The 23,137-nt window shown below is 33.1% G+C and overlaps 1 protein-coding gene across 1 annotated transcript in view; it reads left to right on the top strand.

Moving 5' to 3' along the window:
• LOC132545121 (calcium uptake protein 3, mitochondrial-like) overlaps window positions 1-23,137 on the top strand; it is a 142,900-nt gene that overhangs the window by 99,063 nt on the left and 20,700 nt on the right. Inside the window, exons 5-6 of the mRNA XM_060208792.1 lie at window positions 3,560-3,642; window positions 20,038-20,118. Coding sequence (XP_060064775.1) covers window positions 3,560-3,642; window positions 20,038-20,118 — 164 coding nt within the window. The remainder of the gene's footprint in view (window positions 1-3,559; window positions 3,643-20,037; window positions 20,119-23,137) is intronic.

Genomic DNA, 23,137 nt, shown 5'->3' with positions numbered 1-23,137 from the left:
TTACTTTTGAAAATCAATAAGGCCTATTACTGTGTGGATTAAAGATATACAGTTTTTAGTTTTTGTAGAATTCTCTTTAAATGGATAGTCATGTGAAGGTAGTTTAGCATATTAATGTGGTGAATTAAAGCTACTACAAAGAAATCATCAATAGGTTTGATCCTCTTTTTGTGTATCACAATTTGGGTTCCATCCTTGTATTACAAATGATTGTATCTATGTGTCATTACCTGGTGAATAGGTATAATTTGACTATGTTCTCAATAAGTACTACAGAAATATGATGATAGTCTTAAAGAAATTTGAACACCATGAAATAAAATAACGCTAAACAGCGTAAGTAATAATCAAATTGCTCAAGTGTCATACTTAGTTATTAAACTCTTCCCATTTCAGTGTTTTTTTGTTTTTGGTTTTCGAATGTTTAGCCTGGTGAAATTATGGGCCTCGACTTGTTTCTTTGTAGATTCTTGAGTTTTGAATATTATTCAGAAGTTCTGATCTAAATACATATCTCAGATACCAATCTGTAAATTTTTTGTTAAATTGGCAACAGTCAGATAATTACAAGTGCTGATATAAGAAGTCCACTATTCCCATTGTCTACAGCTCTAGCACTACATAAGTTAATGTATTACCCAGTGCTTCAGTTATCTCCCCTGTCTCAATACTCCAGTTGTCTACAGCTCTAGCACTACATAAGTTAATGTATTACCTAGTGCTTCAGTTATCTCCCCTGTCTCAATACTCCAGTTGTCTACAGCTCTAGCACTACATAAGTTAATGTATTACCCAGTGCTTCAGTTATCTCCCCTGTCTCAATATTCCCATTGTCTACAGCTCTAGCACTACATAAGATAATGTATTACCCAGTGCTTCAGTTATCTCCCCTGTCTCAATACTCCAGTTGTCTACAGCTCTACTACTACATAAGTTAATGTATTACTCAGTGCTTCAGTTATCTCCCCTGTCTCAATATGCCCATTGTTTACAGCTCTAGCACTACATAAGTTGATGTATCACTCAGTGCTTCAGTTATCTCCCCTGTCTCAATACTCCAGTTGTCTACAGCTCTAGCACTTCATAAGTTAATGTATTACCCAGTGCTTCAGTTACCTCCCCTGTCTCAAAGTTGCATTGGCTTACTGGTAAAGGGAAAACACAGGAATATAGTCAAGCTGTCTTTGGTTCTCTGCCATATTTCGCCAACAGTGGCCATGAGAAAGCGTAGTCAGTAGAGCATTGCCCCATACACTTATGAGTGAAGATCTGAGGTGTGTGGTTAATGCCAGGTACCTGTAATGTTTTTGTTAAAAAAATTCAAATGAAATGATTGACAGTGTTGTTATGGTAGTGTCCTGGAGAAATGTACTGTAACTAAGGTGCTGTGGGTGATATGTGATGGGCCTCCATGTGTTGCTAAGTAAGGTAGTAACCAGCTACTACAAGCAGTTACACTGATAATAATCCCAACTATTCATGGCTATGTAAACACGCCAATCTTAGAAAGCTCTCTAATGCCAACATGCTCAAGTAAATATTTCATGAGAAAGGAATTATCAGTTGCAACAGTTGTCTCCCCTACAAAATGACCTTGTCTTCTTACTTTTGATGATATTTGGTGAAGTTACCTTCCCTATATGAAGGAAACCTACATCCTGTGCCTTATTATTAGATGCTTTATTTATATCCGTTACATAAATTCTGTTACCCAGTGCAGTTTTCATTTCCTACATCAAATAAAGACGGGATATTCACCCACATAACTGATACCTCCCTTGAATAAATTGACATCCCCCCCCCCCGCCCTCACATATCAGTTATCTCCCCTTTATGAATGACACGCTACACTCAGTATAATTTATCATTAAATTGAATCAACGCTGACAATTTTATCTTTAAGAGCTCCTTACTGTTAGTCATTATGTTATGTTTAATGACAATTTGTCATCACAAAAAGAATTCACAATATTTGAAAATCTTATCATTTTTTTCTTAATACCATGCAAAGGAAACAGTTTTTATCTCAATATTCCAAATGTTTCAAAATAAGCTGTATTTTAATTAATTCTGCCTCCAGATCAGTCATAATTTGCTTCTGTAAATGATATCTCTACATAAAGATATATTTTCATATTTCATTTGTCTCCAATAAGATTTACTAGGAAGTGGCACTTAATTAACCACTTTGTTTCTTTGTGCCTTTAATACAGGAATCCATATAAAGTGATATTGTTTTCACATCTCTTTTAATAGATGTACATCAGAAATAAGATATGCTTTATATATAGAATGAAAAGTAAATTTATCCTTTTACAGGCTATATTGCACATTCTAATTGAGCATTGGATCTCTTACATATACCATATCAAAAAAATTTGTTGGTAAAAAAAATCACACTGAATTGATGTTCCAGGTACTTTAATTTTTAATATTTTGTCATAGACGTATCTAGAATTTAAATGTGTTTGTTTTATAAGTATCTTTTTGTTTTTTTAATTCTAATATTGATTAATGTGCATAATCCTTTTCATTCAATTTGCGTTTTGATTACGAAATATATTCACATTGGTATGTGAGTCATGTCAATTTCACATTTGGTAATATTACCTTTATATTGTGCCTCAAAAATCATATGTCTTCCTGGTTTAAAAACAGATTGAATCAAATGGAATAATGCTGCTCCTCTGATAGATAAACATATATGTATGATAAATATATTGGCTTTCTCTTTTGAAGTTTTATTTAAAGATTTGAATATATAGCCTTCATAGATAGAACTATGATGTCAGAATTTAGTTTTCTTGTTATAAATATTATATCAATACTCATATGATTTAATCCTTTATGAAACAAGCATTTTCATTGGCCAAATTTTTGTTATTGCTCCAAAACAAAAAATGTGACATCATTTTGTAATGTCACATCTGATTGGACAATGCAGTGATCAATGAAAATGTTCAAGATATTACGTTCAGATTAAACTATAAGGGTTATATTGATTTTTTCTTAATTTGATTGATGCATAACACAAGAAACAAAGTATATAGTCTTGACATTATGAACTGTTTCATGGTTCATTTGGAGTATACTTCTTTTTTTGGTTATTGCTGAATAACCTAGAAAGATAATTTAGCGAGTCTTAAATTATCTATAATGTCTAATATTTTCATTTAGTAAGTAGTCTTCAAATCAAAGTCTTATGTGATCTTCAAACTGTTTTCAGTTTACTGAATTGCTGAAAGTAATCTGCTTATATTTTCATGTCTATTCATATCAAAATACCTGATTTAGCATTTGTTTGATATGTAAAGATTAGAGTACATTTCTAGAATCAAAAGTACAACATTAGACTAAATACTAGAGAAATCAAAACACCAGGCAAGATGGTATAATTTAGGAAATTAAGTAAACAAATATGTTGAATCTATTTGTGTTCTGGTACACAGCTATTTTAAGTTATCTGTGGTGTGTCCAAAACATGAATGTGTTATTTCATATGACTAAGCTTAATGAAGGTTTACAACTCACACATTTTTTTTATGATTGTATTTTTCAGAGCCCCAGTCAGGTTTCAGAATTGCATTCAATATGTTTGACACGGATGGAAACCAGATTGTGGACAAAAAAGAATTCCTTGTGGTAAGTTTGAAACAGTTAGCAGTCTCCTTCTTACAGATGCTTTATGTATACATTGCTGTAGCCTATTTTACTTAAAGAAAAATACCTAAAAACACTTTCTGGTGTTTTTCAGATTTTAAAATGTACATGTATTGGTGGAGTTATGTTTTTTTCATTTTCTTCCATAATAAAATTTGTTAATGAATTTCAGATGAGTCGGTTACTCAGGGTCATTTAGGTGTTTGTCATGGCAATCAATTGTCATTCAGAATGTATCTCATTATCATGGTGGTTAAGATATTTATTGCTTGTTTCTGTCATTTTTTTTCTTTTGGATATCTAGGATATATTTCAACATCATTTCTTCAATTCATTTTCAACCAATTACAAGTCCCATCAGGTTTTTATTTTAATTTCATGAAACATTTTTTGAGCTTCATGTTTTTGAAGTTATCATTGTTGTGTTATTTCATCAACTTTCTTTCATCATGATATGCTTTAGTTATCACTATTGTCAAATTCCTCTTTCTTTGCTGTCTTCCTCTTTTTTTTTTAATATTTTGCTGTGCAGTTGTCATGTTGTTGTCATCAATTTCATCATTGTCATTATAATCATTGTCATCACTATCATCGTCATTATCATAATCATCATCGTCATTACTATCATCATGATGTAGACTGATATCAGTTTCATCATATAATCAGTTTCTCTTTATACTACATAAGTCATTATAATATATGAACAATTAACTAAATTGAATATTTTGCAGAATTTGAAATAAAAAATCTAGTTCTATAGCATTATTGAAATATGCCTACTTGCTGTGAAAGAAAATAGACAATGATATTTCTATTCCCAGACAAGACAATTATGTGGCTAATGAACCTTTAATTATCTCAGACCTGTTTTTGTTGCTCATTTCCTAAAATGAGTTTTACATGTACAGAATAGCTTTTTAACAGCAGGCTCTTCATTAGAATTTTCTAGTTATGTTTCCCTTGTTAAAATATTTCAGATGTCTAAGTTCTATTTAGTTTTATATGGGGATGGGGAAGGGGGATGTGCGTTTCTGTGTAAAACTATACTTGTATTGTATATTACAATTTAAAGCTCTTTATAGTATATCTTGCTAGTTTAAATGCCTCAAAGTTTAAAAAAAAATCTTTCTGTAACTCACCAAATTTTTATTGATAATGCCCTAAATTGTGAAATATGTTAATGAATTCTTTAAAATGATAGTCCCACTGAATTTTACAGAATACATGAATTTACAAGAATATTTTTAATGAATTTCTCAGAATATTCACATTCATGCCTGTTTGATACTCTTCAGATAATTTAAAGGGTCAAGATTCATGGTTACATATTTATCAGGTCATCTGACCGGAAGGGTCAGGGTGACCTAAAGCCATAGTGTTCTGTCTGTCGTTGTGCATTGTTAAAATGAATAACCTTGACCCAGTAAAATGTGTTGAAATATTTAAACAACTTCATCTCAATTATCAAAAGGTCCATGGTGCTGATATTGGTCAAAGTCACAAGGTCAAATGTGTTGAAATGTGTAAGCAACTCCTTCTCTAAAGCCAAAAGGTCAAAGGCCGAAGTAATGGCATTGGCATTGTGCATGTATAAAGAATATGGTTTCAAGTTTGCAGAAAACGTTTTATGAACCAACAATGTCTTCTATGTAAGCTGTAGAGTAGATGATCTATTTATGGTAGGTCTATTTGACACTTTTATATATAGGTCTTTTTAGTCAGATGACCCTTAAGGCCTGTGGGGCTTTTGTTTATTTATTTATTTAGGTATCTTTGTAACAGATAGGAAAGGTTTGACCTTGACACAATCCTATTCCCATTTTCACTTAATACTAAAAAAGGTGATGTTATTAAATCATGTTTCAATTATATAGACAGTTTAGAATCTTTGGAGTTTTTTTTTTGCTAGTGTTTGGTGGGGTGTGTGTGTGTGTATGGTGGGGGGGGGGAGGGTGTAGAGGTTGGATGTGTAAATATGTTATGATTCTTTCTGATTGGCAGACAAATTTATTGTTCTACAGCAATATTCTATGTAAGAGATTCTTTCTGATTGACTATAAAATATGTACACCTTCAATCTCATGTTATACACATTCATTAAAGTTCAAGGAGTGATAAGGCAATTAGAGAATGTTAAATGTTCAACTGTTTTGACCTTCTGTATTTTGTAAATTAACCTTTGTTATATCACTTAGGGAAGTAGATGGCTGCTGTTAGTGAGCTTGGCAAGCCTTGATTTTGTATAACAGTATTATAGGCTGCTGTCTATATATTCGTACTTTTACTGTGTACCAAGCAAAAAAATGATGTATTTTCTATGAAATGTATCGATTTCTCCAGATATCTTCACCATTTGTAAAAGGGATTGATTTAAATAAAAAAAAAAAAAAAAAAAAAAAAAATTTCAGTTAGATATTGAAGAGAAGTACTTTTCAAAAACAGATTATAACATTTTGGTTTGAATATTTTTGGAATTCCTTCATTTTATGTATATTTTTGTCTTTGAAAATTCCAGCAACAATTCCTCTTGAGAGTGACACCACACCACTTTTGGAATGAAAAAGGGAAAAAAGTTGACATATTCAGTAATGAAGTTTGAATGGTTTTGAGAGGATTATGGATATTTGATTAAATTCTATTTGACAGATACACTCACCAGCTTGTTTGTGTCGACAAGCATCATACAACATGTTTCTATAAGCTAATAGATTGTTTTCAGTATAACTTTAAGTTGGAGACTACTGGTATTTAAGGTCCCTCTTGGTCTTTAAAATCTTTCCCTTTCAGATTTTGCAAACAGCAGTATAAAAATACATTTTGATGCCATGGAAATTTGTTCTGAAATTAACGTTTGCCTTGCTAAGCATTTAAGACAGCAGTTATCTCCCCTGATTTGACGTGCATTATCAAGCCAAACAAGTTGAACAAGGAAATAAAAGAGACCTCTTCAGTGATGATTGATTAGAATTGCGTGTTATTTTGATTTTGGCTGACTGTCTTATGTGTTTTGTTATATAATGAGGATTTAGGCAAATTATCTTCACTGTTTTTTGTTGACAATATCTATTGTTACAGATGTTTTCCGGTGAAAAATCTTCACTCATTGTTTAGAAAGACAATAACATTGTTTTACATATGTTTTAATTGATTGAAGCTGTTCACAGAAAATGGGCAATTTGTACTGTCATTATGTTTATCAGAATTAATAAATAACTTGATTTTGTAACATTGGTGAAGGTCTAAAGGTTGTGGTGTAAGAGAAAGACTTATTGTTGATTTTTTGTGCTTTCTGTAGTACATATCGTGTTGTAAAGGTTCACTTGAGGTTTTTTATCCAAAGGCCATTTGATATTAGCATTTCTTCAATCAACAATGAAAATTAAAAAAAAAAAATTTGGCTTGTTATATATCCTGACAGGTAGGTAGCCAAGCATATGGTCTATATGATCAGTTATACACATTTATATATAATTACTTATAATAACTTATAACAATAAGTAGAGATATTTACTGATGCTGGCATTCGCAACCATTAGTGCAATTTATGTGCTTAACATTAACCTTCAAATGTTTTTCATAAATTCAGTATTATTACATTTATATACTTAATAAACAACTGTTCTATGTTATGTACTAGGTACACTACTGGGCTCTGTCGTGAACATTGATTCCTCTTTGAAATACAGACACTTCAAGAAGGGAAAACTCTATTGGATTTGAAATATCAGAGAAAAAAAAGAAAATATCCTGTGTCAGCAATAAAGAGCCAGTGATGCAAACAGACAAAATAAATAGACTTTAGTGAAAGAGGTGGGGTCCACTTCAGGCTTTCATTGAAAGATTGCTGAACATTTCATACTAGTATTGAAAAGTTAAACATTCCATTCAGAAGTTTTCTGTTGTAGTTGACTTTATTGAAACAGACATTGACAACTTAAGATTCTGCTGACATTGGCATTTGACGATGTGTAGGCGTTTTAACATAGATTTGTTCTCATCTGATTTCAATCGTAGCCAGGCCTGGCCATGTTTTCTATCTCGACATCATTCTTTACATCAGTTGATACGGGGAAAGATTGAATTTGATTGGTCGCTGATTGTAAAAGAACATTTTTCATTCTTAGAGAGAGATTGTTGAAGATTGCACAGAAAAGTACTTAGAAGGAGAGTAGATGGCGACCTCTTAATTCCCAAGTGTAAGATACAATGAGAGGTTTGTTGTATCACTGAATTTTTAATTCACAAATGATTCAATTCTTTGACTCCTGTTCAAAATTGATATGTAGTCGCAATGTCCTCCCACTCAACTCGTAAATTTTCCACATTTCTACAAACAGCAAAAATTGTTGGTTAAATCTGTGAAATATTGCCTGTTAGGATTGTTTCAAATGTAAACGTGGGCGCATGACGATGTTTTATTCATTTAGGAGTATTGTATTTGGTAGTGTCGTCTGCTCCAGCTGTGAGAAATGAGAAATCTGATAGTCATGTTATGTGTTGTTAAGTGCTGTAACATATTATCATGACCATCCATAAAGGGATTCTGTGTATGCGATTCAATACTGGAAATTATCTGACTTCAAAGACAAAATGCTGCCCCGTTGCCTTCATGCAGAGTTGTGAGGTGAAGAAATGCATTAGTAATGATAAGTAATGTGTGCCATCATTAACCAGGAGGTGGGTGGGGGATTGTAGACATAGCCACTCAATACAGCAATCAGCTTTTAGTTCAGTGGTTGTGTGGGTGCAGGGAAGAGTTATCTATCCATTAAATATTTAAGATCAATTACAATATAAGCAACGTTGATCTTAATCCCAGATGGGTTACACACATTTTTACTTCTAGTGGTTTAACGTTGGTATACCATAGTTGTGCAGGAGTATAACTATAGAAAGGAAATATGGGGACTTTTTGGTAAGTTACTTATAAGTGGATTTTTTTTCTAAGTGAATATTTGATTAATATGAGATTGTATATTGATATCCATCAATCCCCCTAAATCTTTGTCCAACCATCTTATATTCAATAGCCTTCCCCTCTTCATCATCAGTTCCACTTTGTCTCCATCTGACAATCCCAATCCCCTACACTTTTCCCATCCATCCTTCAATCAACCTCTTTCTCAATCAACAACCCCCACCCCTTCCTCTAACCATTGCCAATCCACTTGCCCTCAACCCAATCTTTTCACCGACAGTCCCCTACTCATATACCAACCCCCAACCCTATCCTTTTGCCAACCATTCCCTACTCCTACACTAATCCTGAACCTGTTATTTCTGCCAACCATCCCCTACCCCTACACTAACCCTGAACCTGTTATTTCTGCCAACCATCCCCTACTCCTACACTAACCCTGAACCTGTTATTTCTGTCAGCCATCCCCTACTCCTACACTAACCCTGAACCTGTTATTTCTGCCAACCATCCCCTACCCCTACACTAACCCTGAACCTGTTATTTCTGTCAGCCATTCCCTACTCCTACACTAACCCTGAACCTGTTATTTCTGTCAGCCATCCCCTACTCCTACACTAACCCTGAACCTGTTATTTCTGCCAACCATCCCCTACCCCTACACTAACCCTGAACCTGTTATTTCTGTCAGCCATTCCCTACTCCTACACTAATCCTGAACCTGTTATTTCTGTCAGCCATCCCCTACTCCTACACTAACCCTGAACCTGTTATTTCTGCCAACCATCCCCTACCCCTACACTAACCCTGAACCTGTTATTTCTGTCAGCCATCCCCTACTCCTACACTAATCCCCAACCTGATCCTTCCACAAACTGATCAGAATCTTACTATCAATTAACCATCCTTCAGGATCTGTGTAAAATTCCCAAGCACTCTTCACTTCATTCTCAATTAACTTTTCACTTTATCAGAATCAATTCTAGTGTTGTTTTTCCCTGCATAACGACAAAGATTGTTTACAAAATGAATGGTTTGATTGTTTTCAATTTATTTTCATTTCAAGTGAATTAATGGAATGAAATTGTAAATCAAAGTAGAATATATGTAGACCTCAATTTTCATTAAAAAATTTGACTACCTCACAAAATGGAAACATTCTAGAGGTGATTAGAGTACACTTGACTTTTCTGCACTTTGTTTTAGCAATAAGATGTCCCCTCTAATGATGTGCATTAGGAATTACATTATTATAACTGGCCATTTGGGTAAGTGACTTTGTGTTGTATATATGCCAGAATTGCCCTACTGTGTAGACACCTGGTAGAGGGAGGGGGGGGGATTATGAGGAAGGTGAAGGTCAGATTTAGTCTCTAGTTCTGGTTATTAAGTTTCTAATGAAAACCACTACCAGAGTGTGTTAATGAGCTGTTTGACGTGTGTGCAGATTAATTAAGTCGTGTTTTAATTGAGTGGACGTTTTGACACCATAGTAATGACGTACATAGAGACACAGGAAATCCAATCAAACTCTTGTTTCTAATTTTCTTCTTAAACGCAATAACAACAAGGTCAAATCTGCGGGTGATATATGCTAATGTCTGGAGTTTAGCAAACAACTGGGAGAACAAAATCTAGGTACAGATATTACAGATTTTGACCTTTGTTTATCAAAGTAGTTTGTTAGTAAATTTAATCCATGTCATAAAAATCAATTTGGTTCTGATAGAGCATACTGTATTCTCAATGTACACCAGTACTACATTCTGGTAGGTTTGATGCTTTATCAGATTTCATTTCCATTCATTTGTTGAATACAATTTAACAAATTGTCCAAGGAAGAAAAAAAACATGAAATAGGGGGCAGGGGATGGGGGATTATGTTGTGGAGGAACAGATAACATTAGGTAAAACCAGGTTACTATAATTTTCCTTCCTTAGACCAAAGGTGCCAATACGAGTCATCACAATTCATCAAAGTCTGTAATTCATCACAATTCATCAAAGTCTGTGAGTAGGCTTTTTACAGGATACTGGAATAGCATTAGATTGTGATTATATTGTACTTCAATAGGTATAGGTGGGCTTATTACCAGGCATATGCATTAATTGTTATGCATCCTCACAAACATTCGGTTTGAAGCACACATAACCTCAGGGAACAAAGGAGCATATGATTCAGTTTGAATTTAAAATCACATTTTTGCATAATAATACATAATAAATGATAATACACAGTTTTAACTATAAGATAAAGCGGAGTCAAATAAGGAACTAAACTGCAACTTCTCAAAGCAAGCAGAGAATGCTTCATCAGAAAAGACCAGGATTTGTACATGTGATTCCTTTCTCAGTGTATTGTCTACATGTAGAATTAGATACAGTGAAAAGTTCTATATCAGATGTAAATACTGCTTTCATTAAACTTTAGCATGTAAACCTGAATGTGGTAGGTTTTAAAGGTACAGTCACATAAACTCCTTGGTCATTCTTGGCTAGACATCCTGCATGAATTTACGCATTGAATTGAAATAAACTGTAACATTGGCTGTTCTGAGTTAGCACCCACACCAAGATCTTATTTAAAACCAGTACACTAAGTATATGAAATCAATATGTTTTTCAGAATGATCAAGTTTCTTAATACATGGTAATGTGATCAATCCTCAACATTAGTCATGATTAAATCCATATGTAACACGCTATTGAAATAATACTTATCATAACTTATTTTTATTTATAGTAAAAAAGAATTGCTGATTTGAATTAATGATGTAGAGATGAGTAAACAACAACAATGGATTTTATATTGATTTAAAAAAGAAAAAAATAGGTCAGATATGTTTAAAAGGTTTTTTTTTAATCAGGAAAAGTATTTGATATTAAGAGGTGGAGTGTTTTGTAACTGATAGGTACAGCGACTGGGTTATGTATCGGGGCGTACCTTTGTTGTTTTACTTAACAACTCTGCTCTGTTACAATCTTAGATTACCTGTGGCGCCAAGTTACCTCTTAATAACAACTTGTGTTCTAAGGGAAGCAACTCTAGTATAGTCTTGGCCATATTAAACGTGTTAATTTCAAGTAATGGGCATCAATTTCACTTTTCAATGGTGTCTGTGTCTGAAAATGGATTTCATTTGAGTCCTTTAGAGATTTATTTTGGTGAAATAGTCTTTTTAGGTCACTTGAGACTGAGTCTCAGGGTGACCTATTGTGATCCCCCTTTTGTCCAGTGCTGTGCGTCGTGCATCTGTCATAAACTTTTAACGTTTTTGACTTCTGGAAAACTACAGGACTGATTTCAATGAAATTTTACAAAACATCTCCATCACTTAAGGCACACCAAAAATGTATATTATATGGTCCCCATCCCCCAGGGCCCAGAGGGGCAAAGCAAAAAAAGGGTCATTTTCATTGAAACTTCAGAAATCTTCTTCTCAAATCCCAGGTATGCTAGAATGAAGTACTCTTCATGGATGCAAAGGCCTTCAATTACTTTACCACTTTAAGGGAGGGGGTAAAATTTACTATAGTTTATATAGGAAAATCACTTTTTATGAACATTATTTGTTTATTTTCTATTGGAAATAGTTCAAACCTGGTTGCTGACAGTTTAATCAGATGCACATATTGATCCCCAGGGGCTGATTGGTGAGACCAAAAATTGGTCAAATTTACTGAAACTTCAAAAATCTTCTTCTCATTACACAGATAATGTAAAACTAAATACTCTTCATGGATGGAAGTGTATTACAGTGCTTTATAAAAATTGTAAATTTCATGACCCCAGGGTCTCACATTTCCCACAGGGAAGGGGTAAATATACTATATTTATATAGGAAAATGACATTTTTGAGCACAATTTGTTTATGTTTGTTTTAAAATAGTTTAAACTTGATTTAGATTTATTTTCTATTAGTATAAACAGATTATTTGATGAGATGTACATATTTACCTTGACTGACCCTCGGGCTGATGGGCGGGGCCAAAAGAGGGTCAAATTGACTGAAATTTTACCTTGGGCTAATGGGCGAGGCCAAAAGAGGGTCAAATTGACTGAAATTTCAAAGATATTTGTTCTATAGTTCCTGGATGGAAGATTTAATATAGGAAAATTCAAATCTTAGTGAGATTTTTTTTAATTCATTGAGCGAACTAACACTGACATACTATAATCCTATGTACACCAAGGTTGAAAATAGTATAAGTTCGTAAACAGATTATAAGGGGAAAAGTAGGTAACGGTATACCCCTATGGTTGATACCCCTACACTTTGTTTAACACTTGATCATACATGTGCGAGAATCTGTAGCCCCCCTCGTCACTGTTTAGTATTGGCTACTGTAGAGTATGCAGATGGCCTCCATGACCACCTGAAAAGGCTGTTTTCCCCATTGACTATTTTTTAACTTTCTCAGTCGATGATATGAAGTAATTGTTCTGATACAATGTTACTGTGATGTGTTTACACTTGCGTTGAATATACTTTTTTAAGAATATTCTTTAGGAAAACAAAAGGTGAAAGAAGGAAAATCATTAGTGATGCATGACTAGCTAATTCTGGACAATTAACTGGTTAGATATGTACAGTGGTGTTTATAAGCATTTACAGTTCTATCTTACTATAATTGTGCTGTAGATCTGGTTTTCATCTCTGAAAAGTTGCTGTCTTGGTGATTTGATTTTTATCCTGAAATAAATAAATTGTTTTCACCAAGCGGGGAAAAAGCAGTAAGAGGCCCATTTAAAGATTTAAGTTATCTGTGTTTGTAGTGATCTATAAGCAATGCACAGTCTAAACCAGTTATTTCTAAGTTTGGGGAGGCCATTCAGTTGTGTGAGTAGGAAAAATGAATAATATGCGTAATTGACAGGTAAATAAAAATGTATATTTATTTAAGTAGAAAAAGATATTGAAATGTAGTTTTCATGTTGACATATAATTCCCGGATCTGTTGGTTGTTTTATTATGTGGGAGTGAGATATATTGGATATAGATATATGATACCAAAGGTGAAAGGTTATGGGAATAATAAAAAGTTTGTTTTTGAGACTTACCTGTAGAAAAAAATGCTAGACAAACTACAATTTACATGTGTTTCTAAACTTTATTCCTCATCAAGGACAGGTATATATTTTATTGAACTGTAAAGTGAAAGAAATATTTTGACAGTAAATAAGTCTTAAAAAGTGTGTAGGTGCATCATCACTGAAGGAGATTCTCCCCGAAAACCAATCCTTTCTGACAGTAGTGACAAGGTATTTTGCATTCTCATTGATAAGAATTTGTCGGGTATGGAATGTTTATTTACTGGACAAGGATAGTCACATGACGACTAGGCATCCTCCATCCGATAGTGGGTCAGTAAGTCTTGTTTTAAGAGTATGATGATGTCATAGATTAGATGATGCTATAGCTCAGTGGGATGCTGTAGGAGAAACATCAATCATTATTAATTTGTTTTTGAGCTTTATTCATAGTGAGCCATCATTTAATGATAACAAGGTCAGTTTTAGGACAACATACAGGTATCTTAAGTCTGACCCTAATAGTTTATGTTAAGAGACTATTTTGATTGATTCTCCTAATACTTTTAGTGATAATGACCATTGTACAAGTTCTCAAGCTTATCTAATGTTACCTTGGGGCTTATTGCAGGGCAGTGAAATAACAATGTGATGTGAATATAGTAATATATAATTGTGTGGGTTTATATACCAAACATTTGACTTGTTGCCAACAAACCCGTATCTGAGTTAACTCTATGGAAGAAACTTAAGGAACCATTTGTCTAATCTAGTACATATCTTCAGACTCTATTTGATCCGAAAATTAACCAGATACAGCAAGGTACTTATTAGTGACAACTCGAGCCGATATGTCTCACAGCTGACAGGTCTCCTGGGGAGGGTCACAACTACCTTTCTCTATTTCCTAGCACACCAGGGATTAATGGCATTCAGTATTGAAGGCAGTTTGATGACATGACAATTTTATGTTTACTGTAATTTTATAACAGGATGGTGCACTGTGAACATCTTTGTGGTGACATTGGAGTCTACCATATTTTTCCAGTTATAAGTTCCTGTTCATGTTTGTAACTGAAACATCATCTAGAACGTCATTTGCAACCACATACAGGATGATTTTAAGATTGAATTAAAAATAACATTCTTATTGATTAGATTAATCATATCTTTTAATAGGAATCACAGTAATATCTTCTGAACTTTCGTGTTTGCTTCAGAAGCCTTAGCGGAAGTCTACAATAGCCTATTGCATCCTGGGATTGATAGGTTATAGGTTAAATTCTTGAATGACCGCCATGATAATATGGGACTGTAAGAATTTTGTCAGCATCCATGGGCTTCATTAATATTTGAAAGAAGACACTGATGGAGATATTGTTAAGTAAACCATGCGTAACATCAGACCCTATAACTGTGTGTAGACAATCTTGGAAGGTTCCCAAGCCAAACATGCTCGATAATTGCTGTTTTTGCATTTTTGAAAATTATCAATAAAATAAGGATGATCTGGATTATAATTCATTTAAATGTTTCACTGATGATCTTGATAAATTGTCATCCATTGTCTTTGGTCAACATAACAGTCACCACCTCGTAAGAAAGGGTGCAGCTTACATTCTGATGTGGCTAATATCAGGATCAAATCGAAAAAATCATTAGAAATTGGCTCTGCAGTTGATATACTGATGGGTCTTATAACCCTGAAAATATGGTAGGCATATGATTGATTAAAAAGATTGTGTAAAATGCACCTATTTGTCTTCAGTGTCTTTGAGCTCGCCTGTACTATTTAATTAGACTGAGGCAATGTTGAAAATGCAGACTTTATATGAATACTGGTTTTTGGTAGTTTCTTTATACCTAGCTGCGATATCAAGAGAATGGTTTCTACACAGGTAAATATCTATATATCATTCAGTTGTAAAGTGACCCAAGAAGCAACCTGGGTAAGATCACTGCACATGAATGAAGTTGGATGCAAATGTTGTGTAATGATTACTAAAGCATATATTTTTTACCTGAGTTAATGATATATATACATACTGGGTGTACCTCGTACAGGTAAGCACTCAAGGGTCAGAGAGCAGGTACGTGGGTTGTATAATACCTGTCAGGAGACATGCACTCCTAGATTAACCAATTTATACTGAGAAAGTGTCACCACCGGAATAGGGGGTGGGGGGATATAGTGATATACAGGTAAATATAAGGTAGGTGTAGAAGGACACAGTGATATAAAGGTGTGTTAGATTAAAGACTTTTCAGAATGCTGTCAGTTCAATATCTCAAAATCTAGGTTCTCTTATGTCACTGCCTTGGAACTGTAACCACTGTTCCAGTGTCTGTACTTCTGTCACTACCTAGGAACTGTTACCACTGTTCCAGTGTCTGTACTTTGTTTCTGTCACTACCTAGGAACTGTTACCACTGTTCCACTGAAGGTATTGTAACCACTATTGCAGTACAAAGCTGGGTGTTCTAGATTTATTACAGGTTTTTATATTTGAGGGGCTTTACTTTGACATTCTTTTTATTGATGGAATAAAATGATGGAAAACAAAGATAAAGCAAATATAAAATAGATTAAAAAAAGTGTTTGTTTGTGTGATTGCACCAGGCATAATTGTTTTGTGATTGGATAGTCCAAATTTACAATCCCAGATAGTTTTCTCCCTTCATTAGGGCTTTCTACAGTTATTGTGAATAGGAGTCATGATTTACTGAGAAAGTTAATGGATAAAATATCAGTCTCTATTAGCAAATACGTGTTATTTTTGACACAAGACAATTATAAAAAAATTCATGTTTGTTCTTCATCATCATCATCATCATCATCATCATCATCATCATCATCATCATCATCATCATCATCATCATCATCATCAGCATTGTTGAATAATCCAGTTTAACTTTATATTGCACAAGTGGGAGGAAAAAAATTTCCATTGATTAAGATTCATTTTTTACCTGAAATGTTAAGGTTTTCAAGGCCATTGTTGAAGTGTGAACTTAGCATTCATTTTGTCTTATCCTGAATTTTGTGTGCTGTGATAATCACAAAACATTCAAGAAGTCATCTTCATTATTGGTATACAAATACATGGATTGATCATCTTTATTTTTATCTTATGCTGATAGAAGATGGGGAAAAAGACTGAAGAAATTTTCATTTTTTTGTTAACTAGTATTATTTTTGAGAACTGTAGCATAGATTTTTCTCAAATTTCATGTGTAGGTTTCCCTTGATCCCTTGTTGTGCCTGTTTGATTTTGTTACTGATCAGATAAATAAAATGGCCGACATGCGTCCATCTTGGATTTTTACTTGAAAGCTTGTTATCGCTATTTTTTTGGGAAATACTGTATATATCTTTCTTAAATTTCACATTTAGTTTCCCCTTGGTCCCTAGTTGTGCATGTTTGATTTTAGGACTGATAAGAAAATTTAAAATTGCCAACAGGTGGCCATCTTTGATTTTGATTTTGAAAGATTGTAATCTGCTTCTTGAGAAATACGGCATAGATATTTCTTAAATTCTATGTATAGGTTTCTGTTTGTCCCTATTTGTGCCTGTTTGAGTTTGAGACTGATCACGAATACAAAATGACTGACAGGCAGCCATCTTGGATTTTGCCTAGTAGAGATTGTTACCCCTATTTCTTAAGAAGTACCAAATGGATCTCTCTCAAATTTCATATGTATGTTCCCTTTGGCCTCTACTTTTGCCCATTTGATTTCGGGACTGATCAGAAAATAAAATCACCTTCAGGTGACTATCTTGGATTTGGCAGGTAAAGATTATCATCACTATTTCTGCAAAGGAATGTTCAAAGTACTTATCATTAAGAGTAAAAACAGAGAAGAGAAGAGAAAAGAAGGGAAAAGATTGAACTTTCAAAGAGCACATAAAGATCAAACAATGGTGGACACCAAGATCCTTCAGGGATCTCTTGTTTATTTTGACTTCCTCATTGCAACATTTTTGCCAGTTTGGCATTTTAAGCATGTTTTGTGAATTGGCAGATGTAGTCAAAGGGAGGCTACTCCCAAATAATCAGCTGGTTGGCTTACAGTGGATCTAGATGTCATCATTGATGTAATTTGCATGTTATTATCCTCACAATTTTATTTAAGAAGCAATTTTAGGTTGAATTATTTATCACACTCCTCTGAAACTACTTTTGTTTTTTTACATCTTTTCCGTCATGTGTATATTATATATAGGTCATTTCATACGAAGAAGTCACTATATATCCATAGTTTCGCCTCACTTCCTAATCTTGTATTGTGAACCTTCATAATTTCAAATGGTTCAGGCAATTTGGTCAGAAATTAATGCAATATTATTGTTTTTTATTCTTATCAAAAACTACCAGTTAAATATACCGTATTCATTTTCTTTCAAATCTACTTTTTTTTGTCTGTCTTTTCTTTTTTATAATTGTGAAAAAATTTGTTTTAAAAAAAAAAACATTTTTGAATATATATAACACCACTTTGTCTTTTTGAGTGGAGGGAGGGTGAGAAGAGGAATGTGTCAGCTTAAATTATATTTATATAAAGGGTTTTTATGCTAGTAATCATGTTTGTGTTCTCTTTAAATCGCAAATTGTAGAAATCAAGTAAAAGAAAATTAATTTCTAGCTCCCCCTTGACCTATTTTCAAAGTCACAGGGGTCAAATTTGTTTTTGTTCATTAGTTTTGATCATCTCCAAATGAAGGATAAAAAATACTGGTTGAAAAATAAGTATATGATATTTGAAAAAAAAGTAATTTTCCGTCACAACACTTGCCAAGCATCACCTGTGAGTGGGATATTTATTGACTGACTAGTTTCACCTCTGATGTGCTTTAAAAGTTTTTCTTTATTCTTGTTATCAGTCATTAAAAGATAGGTCTTCTTCTTTTTTTCACTTAATTTTTTGAAGACCTTTGCTCTGTGATTTTAACCTCAATCTCTTCTTAAATCGGAATATAAAGAATGTTAGGAGTGAAAAGTGAAATACAGAAAGTATGAAGTATTCTTGATCCTTAGATATCATAAAGTATACTTTTTATATTCATATTTAATACATAATATATTATTAATATTTATTTAGTCAGTAATTGTACATCTTGTTAACCTGACTTATTATAGAACTAATTATATATATATATATATATATATATAACTTTTCCTTCCCAGTACAGATCTTCAGTGACTATTAAATTCCCTTTCTTGTGTGTAACTGTAAATATCTGTCACATGCAAGTTTTTTTCTTAATGAACTGGTCATTTCTTTACTACGGTCAGTCTTTCTTTTAACCTATAGAAACTTTAAAAACCAAAAACTCACTGACTTCATAATCTGGGTTCAATTTCAATGGTTTTGGGGTTTTTTTCCCTTTTCTTTCACTGAACTAAAAGGATCATCTCTCTCCAAAATTGTTATGTTAATATATCAATATTTCTTTTCTTTTTTTTTTTAAACAGTGATTATAATTCTTTCATCTATCAAATTTTTTTCATTTTTTTCCTTTTAAGTCAGGCATAAGTCAAGATGACCTCAAGCCAACATGCTTTGTCCGTCTTTGTGTGCTATCGGTTGTGCGTCGTGCATAAACTTTTTTTTAAAACCCTTCACCTCTTTCATACCTGGATGGATTTCAACCAAATTTGGTCTGATGCATCATTGGGTGAGGGTAATTGTTTGTTAGATTCAGAATTGTGAAGGTACTGAAATTAGATTTAAAACCCTTTTCCTCCTTTCAGCATGGGTGGATTTCAACAACTTTGGCCTGATTCATCAGTTAGGGTAGGCAGTTGTTTCTTAAATTCAGAAATTTGATTTGACACCTAGGGACTTGGGGGCTGGTCCCAAAAGGGAAAATAAGACAATATTTTGCTTCAAAATGCTACTCCTTCTTAATGCTTAAACAAATTTCTACCAAATTTAGTCTGAAACGTCATTTAGAACAGGGAATCATTTTTTAAATTCAGAAAGTTGATTCAATACCTAGGGACTTAAGAGCTTTCTTAATCCTTTAATGGATTTCAACCAAATTTGGTGTGAAACATTATTGAGAGTGGGTGGTGTCCAGAGTAATGACATTTGAGTGCATGTATGAAGAATATGATTTCAAATTTGCAGAAAATGTCTTGATGAACCAACAATGTCTTCAGTGTAAACTGTAGAGTTGTTGAGCAATTTATTTTAGACCTATTTTGCCTCTTTCATATATAGGTCTTTATAGGCAGATGACTGTTAAAACACATGGGGCTATTGTTTTTTATTTTTTTGTCCTTTTTCCCTTGGTTATGACATTGCACAGTTTTTTTTTATTTCTTTGTTTTTAATTTTTGCTTCTCTATCAGTTTGTAGTTTTCTTTTTGTAAACATTTTCAGTTTGATAGTTGTTGACTGTATTTATTATCTATTTCAGTTGGAAAGCTTCTTCACCCTTCCCCCCGCGGAACGAAAGTTTGTCCCAAGGCCGCAGCAAAAACTGCAGGCATTACTTGATGTATGTTTCATATATATTCGGAACACTGCATTAATTCTTGTCTGCAAATCTGTCGCATGGCAGATAAAAAACTGACTCCTTCTCATCCATATCTGTCACAGCAGATGGCGCCACAAGAGATGAAAGAGCGTTTGTTGTAGCAGGTTGTTAAGGCGGAAGTTTTTTCTCCAGAGTGCATGTGTGAACTTGCTAGAAATGGAATTCTGAATAGTTATATGTCTCTTAATTCATCAGTTATCTCCCTTGATATTATTTCTCTTTCTTCCAAATGGGACCAAATTTAGACAAATATTATAAATATAAATGTTATTATTACTGATATTTGTTTCTGTAGAATTGAATTGAAATTTTTGCAAATATTTCTTTACTTGATCATTTATGTTTTGTTTTTTATTTATTTTGTAATTCTGTAAGCTCAAAACAATTGAGAAATATGCAGCACTGATGAATTTTAGAAGACAGTATTAATTTGTCAGTTTCCTATCAATTAGTAGAGATGCCTGATGGTTCATCACCCTGCTAACTAACCATTAACACAGCTAGTACTTTAAATTTGGTAATACATTTACAATATTTCAAGTAGCTCACGGAATAAGAAAAAAAGTGAAAGAAAAAAATAAGTGGTTTCTGAAATTTTCAAAAGTACATCTGAGATGAAGACAGAAATGAGAAAATCATCTTTTCATATTTATCTTTGTAAAACTGTTTAAATGAAGACTTCTGAATGCATTTTTTGAAGTCAAAATGACCTTAAGTTTTGTTAATTAAAACAGATTGATATCATTTATGCAAATTGCTTAACTAAATATTGAATTACAAATTGACATGAAGATTTTTTCTTCATACAATATCAAAATAACTCTTTTATTATATAAATGTTATCAAGAGTCATTGTCAAAATGTAAGGAGATATCTGCTGCATTATCAACGGTATCATTGCCAAATATGGCATCCGATACATTTCCTTGTCAGAATCTGATAAATTAAGTTTAAAGGTACACTTACACTTATTATTGTTTCAAAAGACTTTATTTACAGAAAATATATTAAAATACAGAATATGTTTCATTCATGATCTTCCTAGCAACAAATATACTTTTCAACTAAAAATCTTATTTCTGCTTTAGATATTATACCCCATGATTTAATAGCACAGTAGCAATAGGTGACCATTAATGACCACAAGGAGCACGGAGAAGAAAGAGAGAACTGTTTCATTTCATCTCTTTATTTAGTACACGCCAAAAAATATAATGAAATACAAAGAAATACCAAACAAACAAAAAACAGATAAACAACTGTTGATTGAATTATAACTACAAGAATGGCACTAATCTTTATCAGCTGTGAGATGATGTAGAGACTAGATAGGAGGTTTTGGAGTGCATGTTGTTTGTATGCGTATTTCACAGTGTGTGCCCTTTTTTCCTCTATGCCAGTCTGCATGCTTGCTTATATTTTCTGTTTTGTTTGAATTGTAATTTGATGGAAAATAACCTGATCACTAATGATTTTAATTTTCAGCTCCAGATTTATCACATATCATTTTACAACATTTTCACTCATCACATTTAAAATATGATTAAACTCATTGGTTTATCATCAGAGTGCTATATTCAGGATAAGCTTAATTGTTTTGTCCGGATATGTTGTGTATATCTATGTTTTTGTCAACAGGAACTTAGTGCTTGTCTTCTCTTTCAGATTGACTATATTTGTCTTTGACGTGGGGGAGGGTTTACTATAGACACAATATCCTATATAGTAATAGCAATTGTGTTGTGCATGTATAAAGAATATAATTTCAAGATTGCAGATAATGCCCATGCCCAAGGGCCTTTTGTTTTTTATTTAATCTTTATCTACGAAAAAAATAAATCTTTCCTGCAAAGGAACTTTTCTGCAATTTGTTAAACTTAAACATGAAGTTAGCCTCTACATATAGATATATGCTTTACACAATGGCTCATGTAGATTAGTCCTTAGTGCTGGAAAGATCCTCTTTGACAACCAATTTCTATACTTTCACAACACAAAAATATTGTTGAGGTCTAGTTTAAATAATTGATGAAATCTAAATGATTCAATTTTGCCTTTTCTTCACATTCATTTTGCTTGTAGAGAAATTAATAAATTTACTAAGTAGTTAAAATAAATGAATATTCATATGTTGTTTCACATTAAAATATCAATTTTGATGCACTGTAGATTATAGCAAAAAGAGGAAAACACCTTTTTATACATTAAAGGTGTTTAGGTCACGAGACGAAGTCTCAAGTGTCGTATTGCGATCACCTTTTGTCCGGTGGCATGCTCGTCTGTCGTCAGTCCTAAATAATTGACATTTTTGACTTCTTCTTAATAACCAAAAAGCCAAGAGTACTGATGCATGTAGCACGCTGGGATAAAGAACTACCAAGTTTATTAAAATGAATGACCATGATCCATTTTCAAGGTCACAGGGGTCAAATGACATTTGACATCATGCAATTTCTTAATCTTATTTCATAATTTCATTTACCAGAATTACACATTGATACTGCTTAAAACCATATCTAACAGTGAAAATATGTCAAAAATACCCTTTTCAACAAATACTACTATCAAATTAAGCATTCAGAAAGAAAAATGATTATATGAATAGCTTCAAAGGTTCATCTGTTTCATTCTTACTAAATTGAATGAAAAGTGATCTTAATTGATTTTCCCCCAATCAGCCTTTTAAATAAACCTAAACATTTTCAACTTACCGTTAAAATTACTGTGATTTTTGTTGAAATAATAGACTTCCTTCAGACCATTAAAATGATTTCATTAAAATTTCTATAATGGTCAGGACAATTTTCCATTAATTTTCAAGGACTGTTAACCATACATAAGGCTGCATCATGACCTAAGAAACAATGAATTGTGTGTTAAGGATCATATTGTTGATTCCTCCCCCCCCCCACAACACCCCTCCCCCACCCCACCCCCACTTATTCATGTGACATTATGACCTAGCTAGGATAAATAATGA

Source organism: Ylistrum balloti, unplaced genomic scaffold, assembly GCF_031769215.1.
Source record: "Ylistrum balloti isolate Yb309-2 unplaced genomic scaffold, AGI_CSIRO_Ybal_v1 Utg369830, whole genome shotgun sequence".
Classification (NCBI taxonomy): domain Eukaryota; kingdom Metazoa; phylum Mollusca; class Bivalvia; order Pectinida; family Pectinidae; genus Ylistrum; species Ylistrum balloti.
Note: the sequence above shows the minus strand (reverse complement) of the source record. Positions and strands in the feature narration are given on the sequence as shown.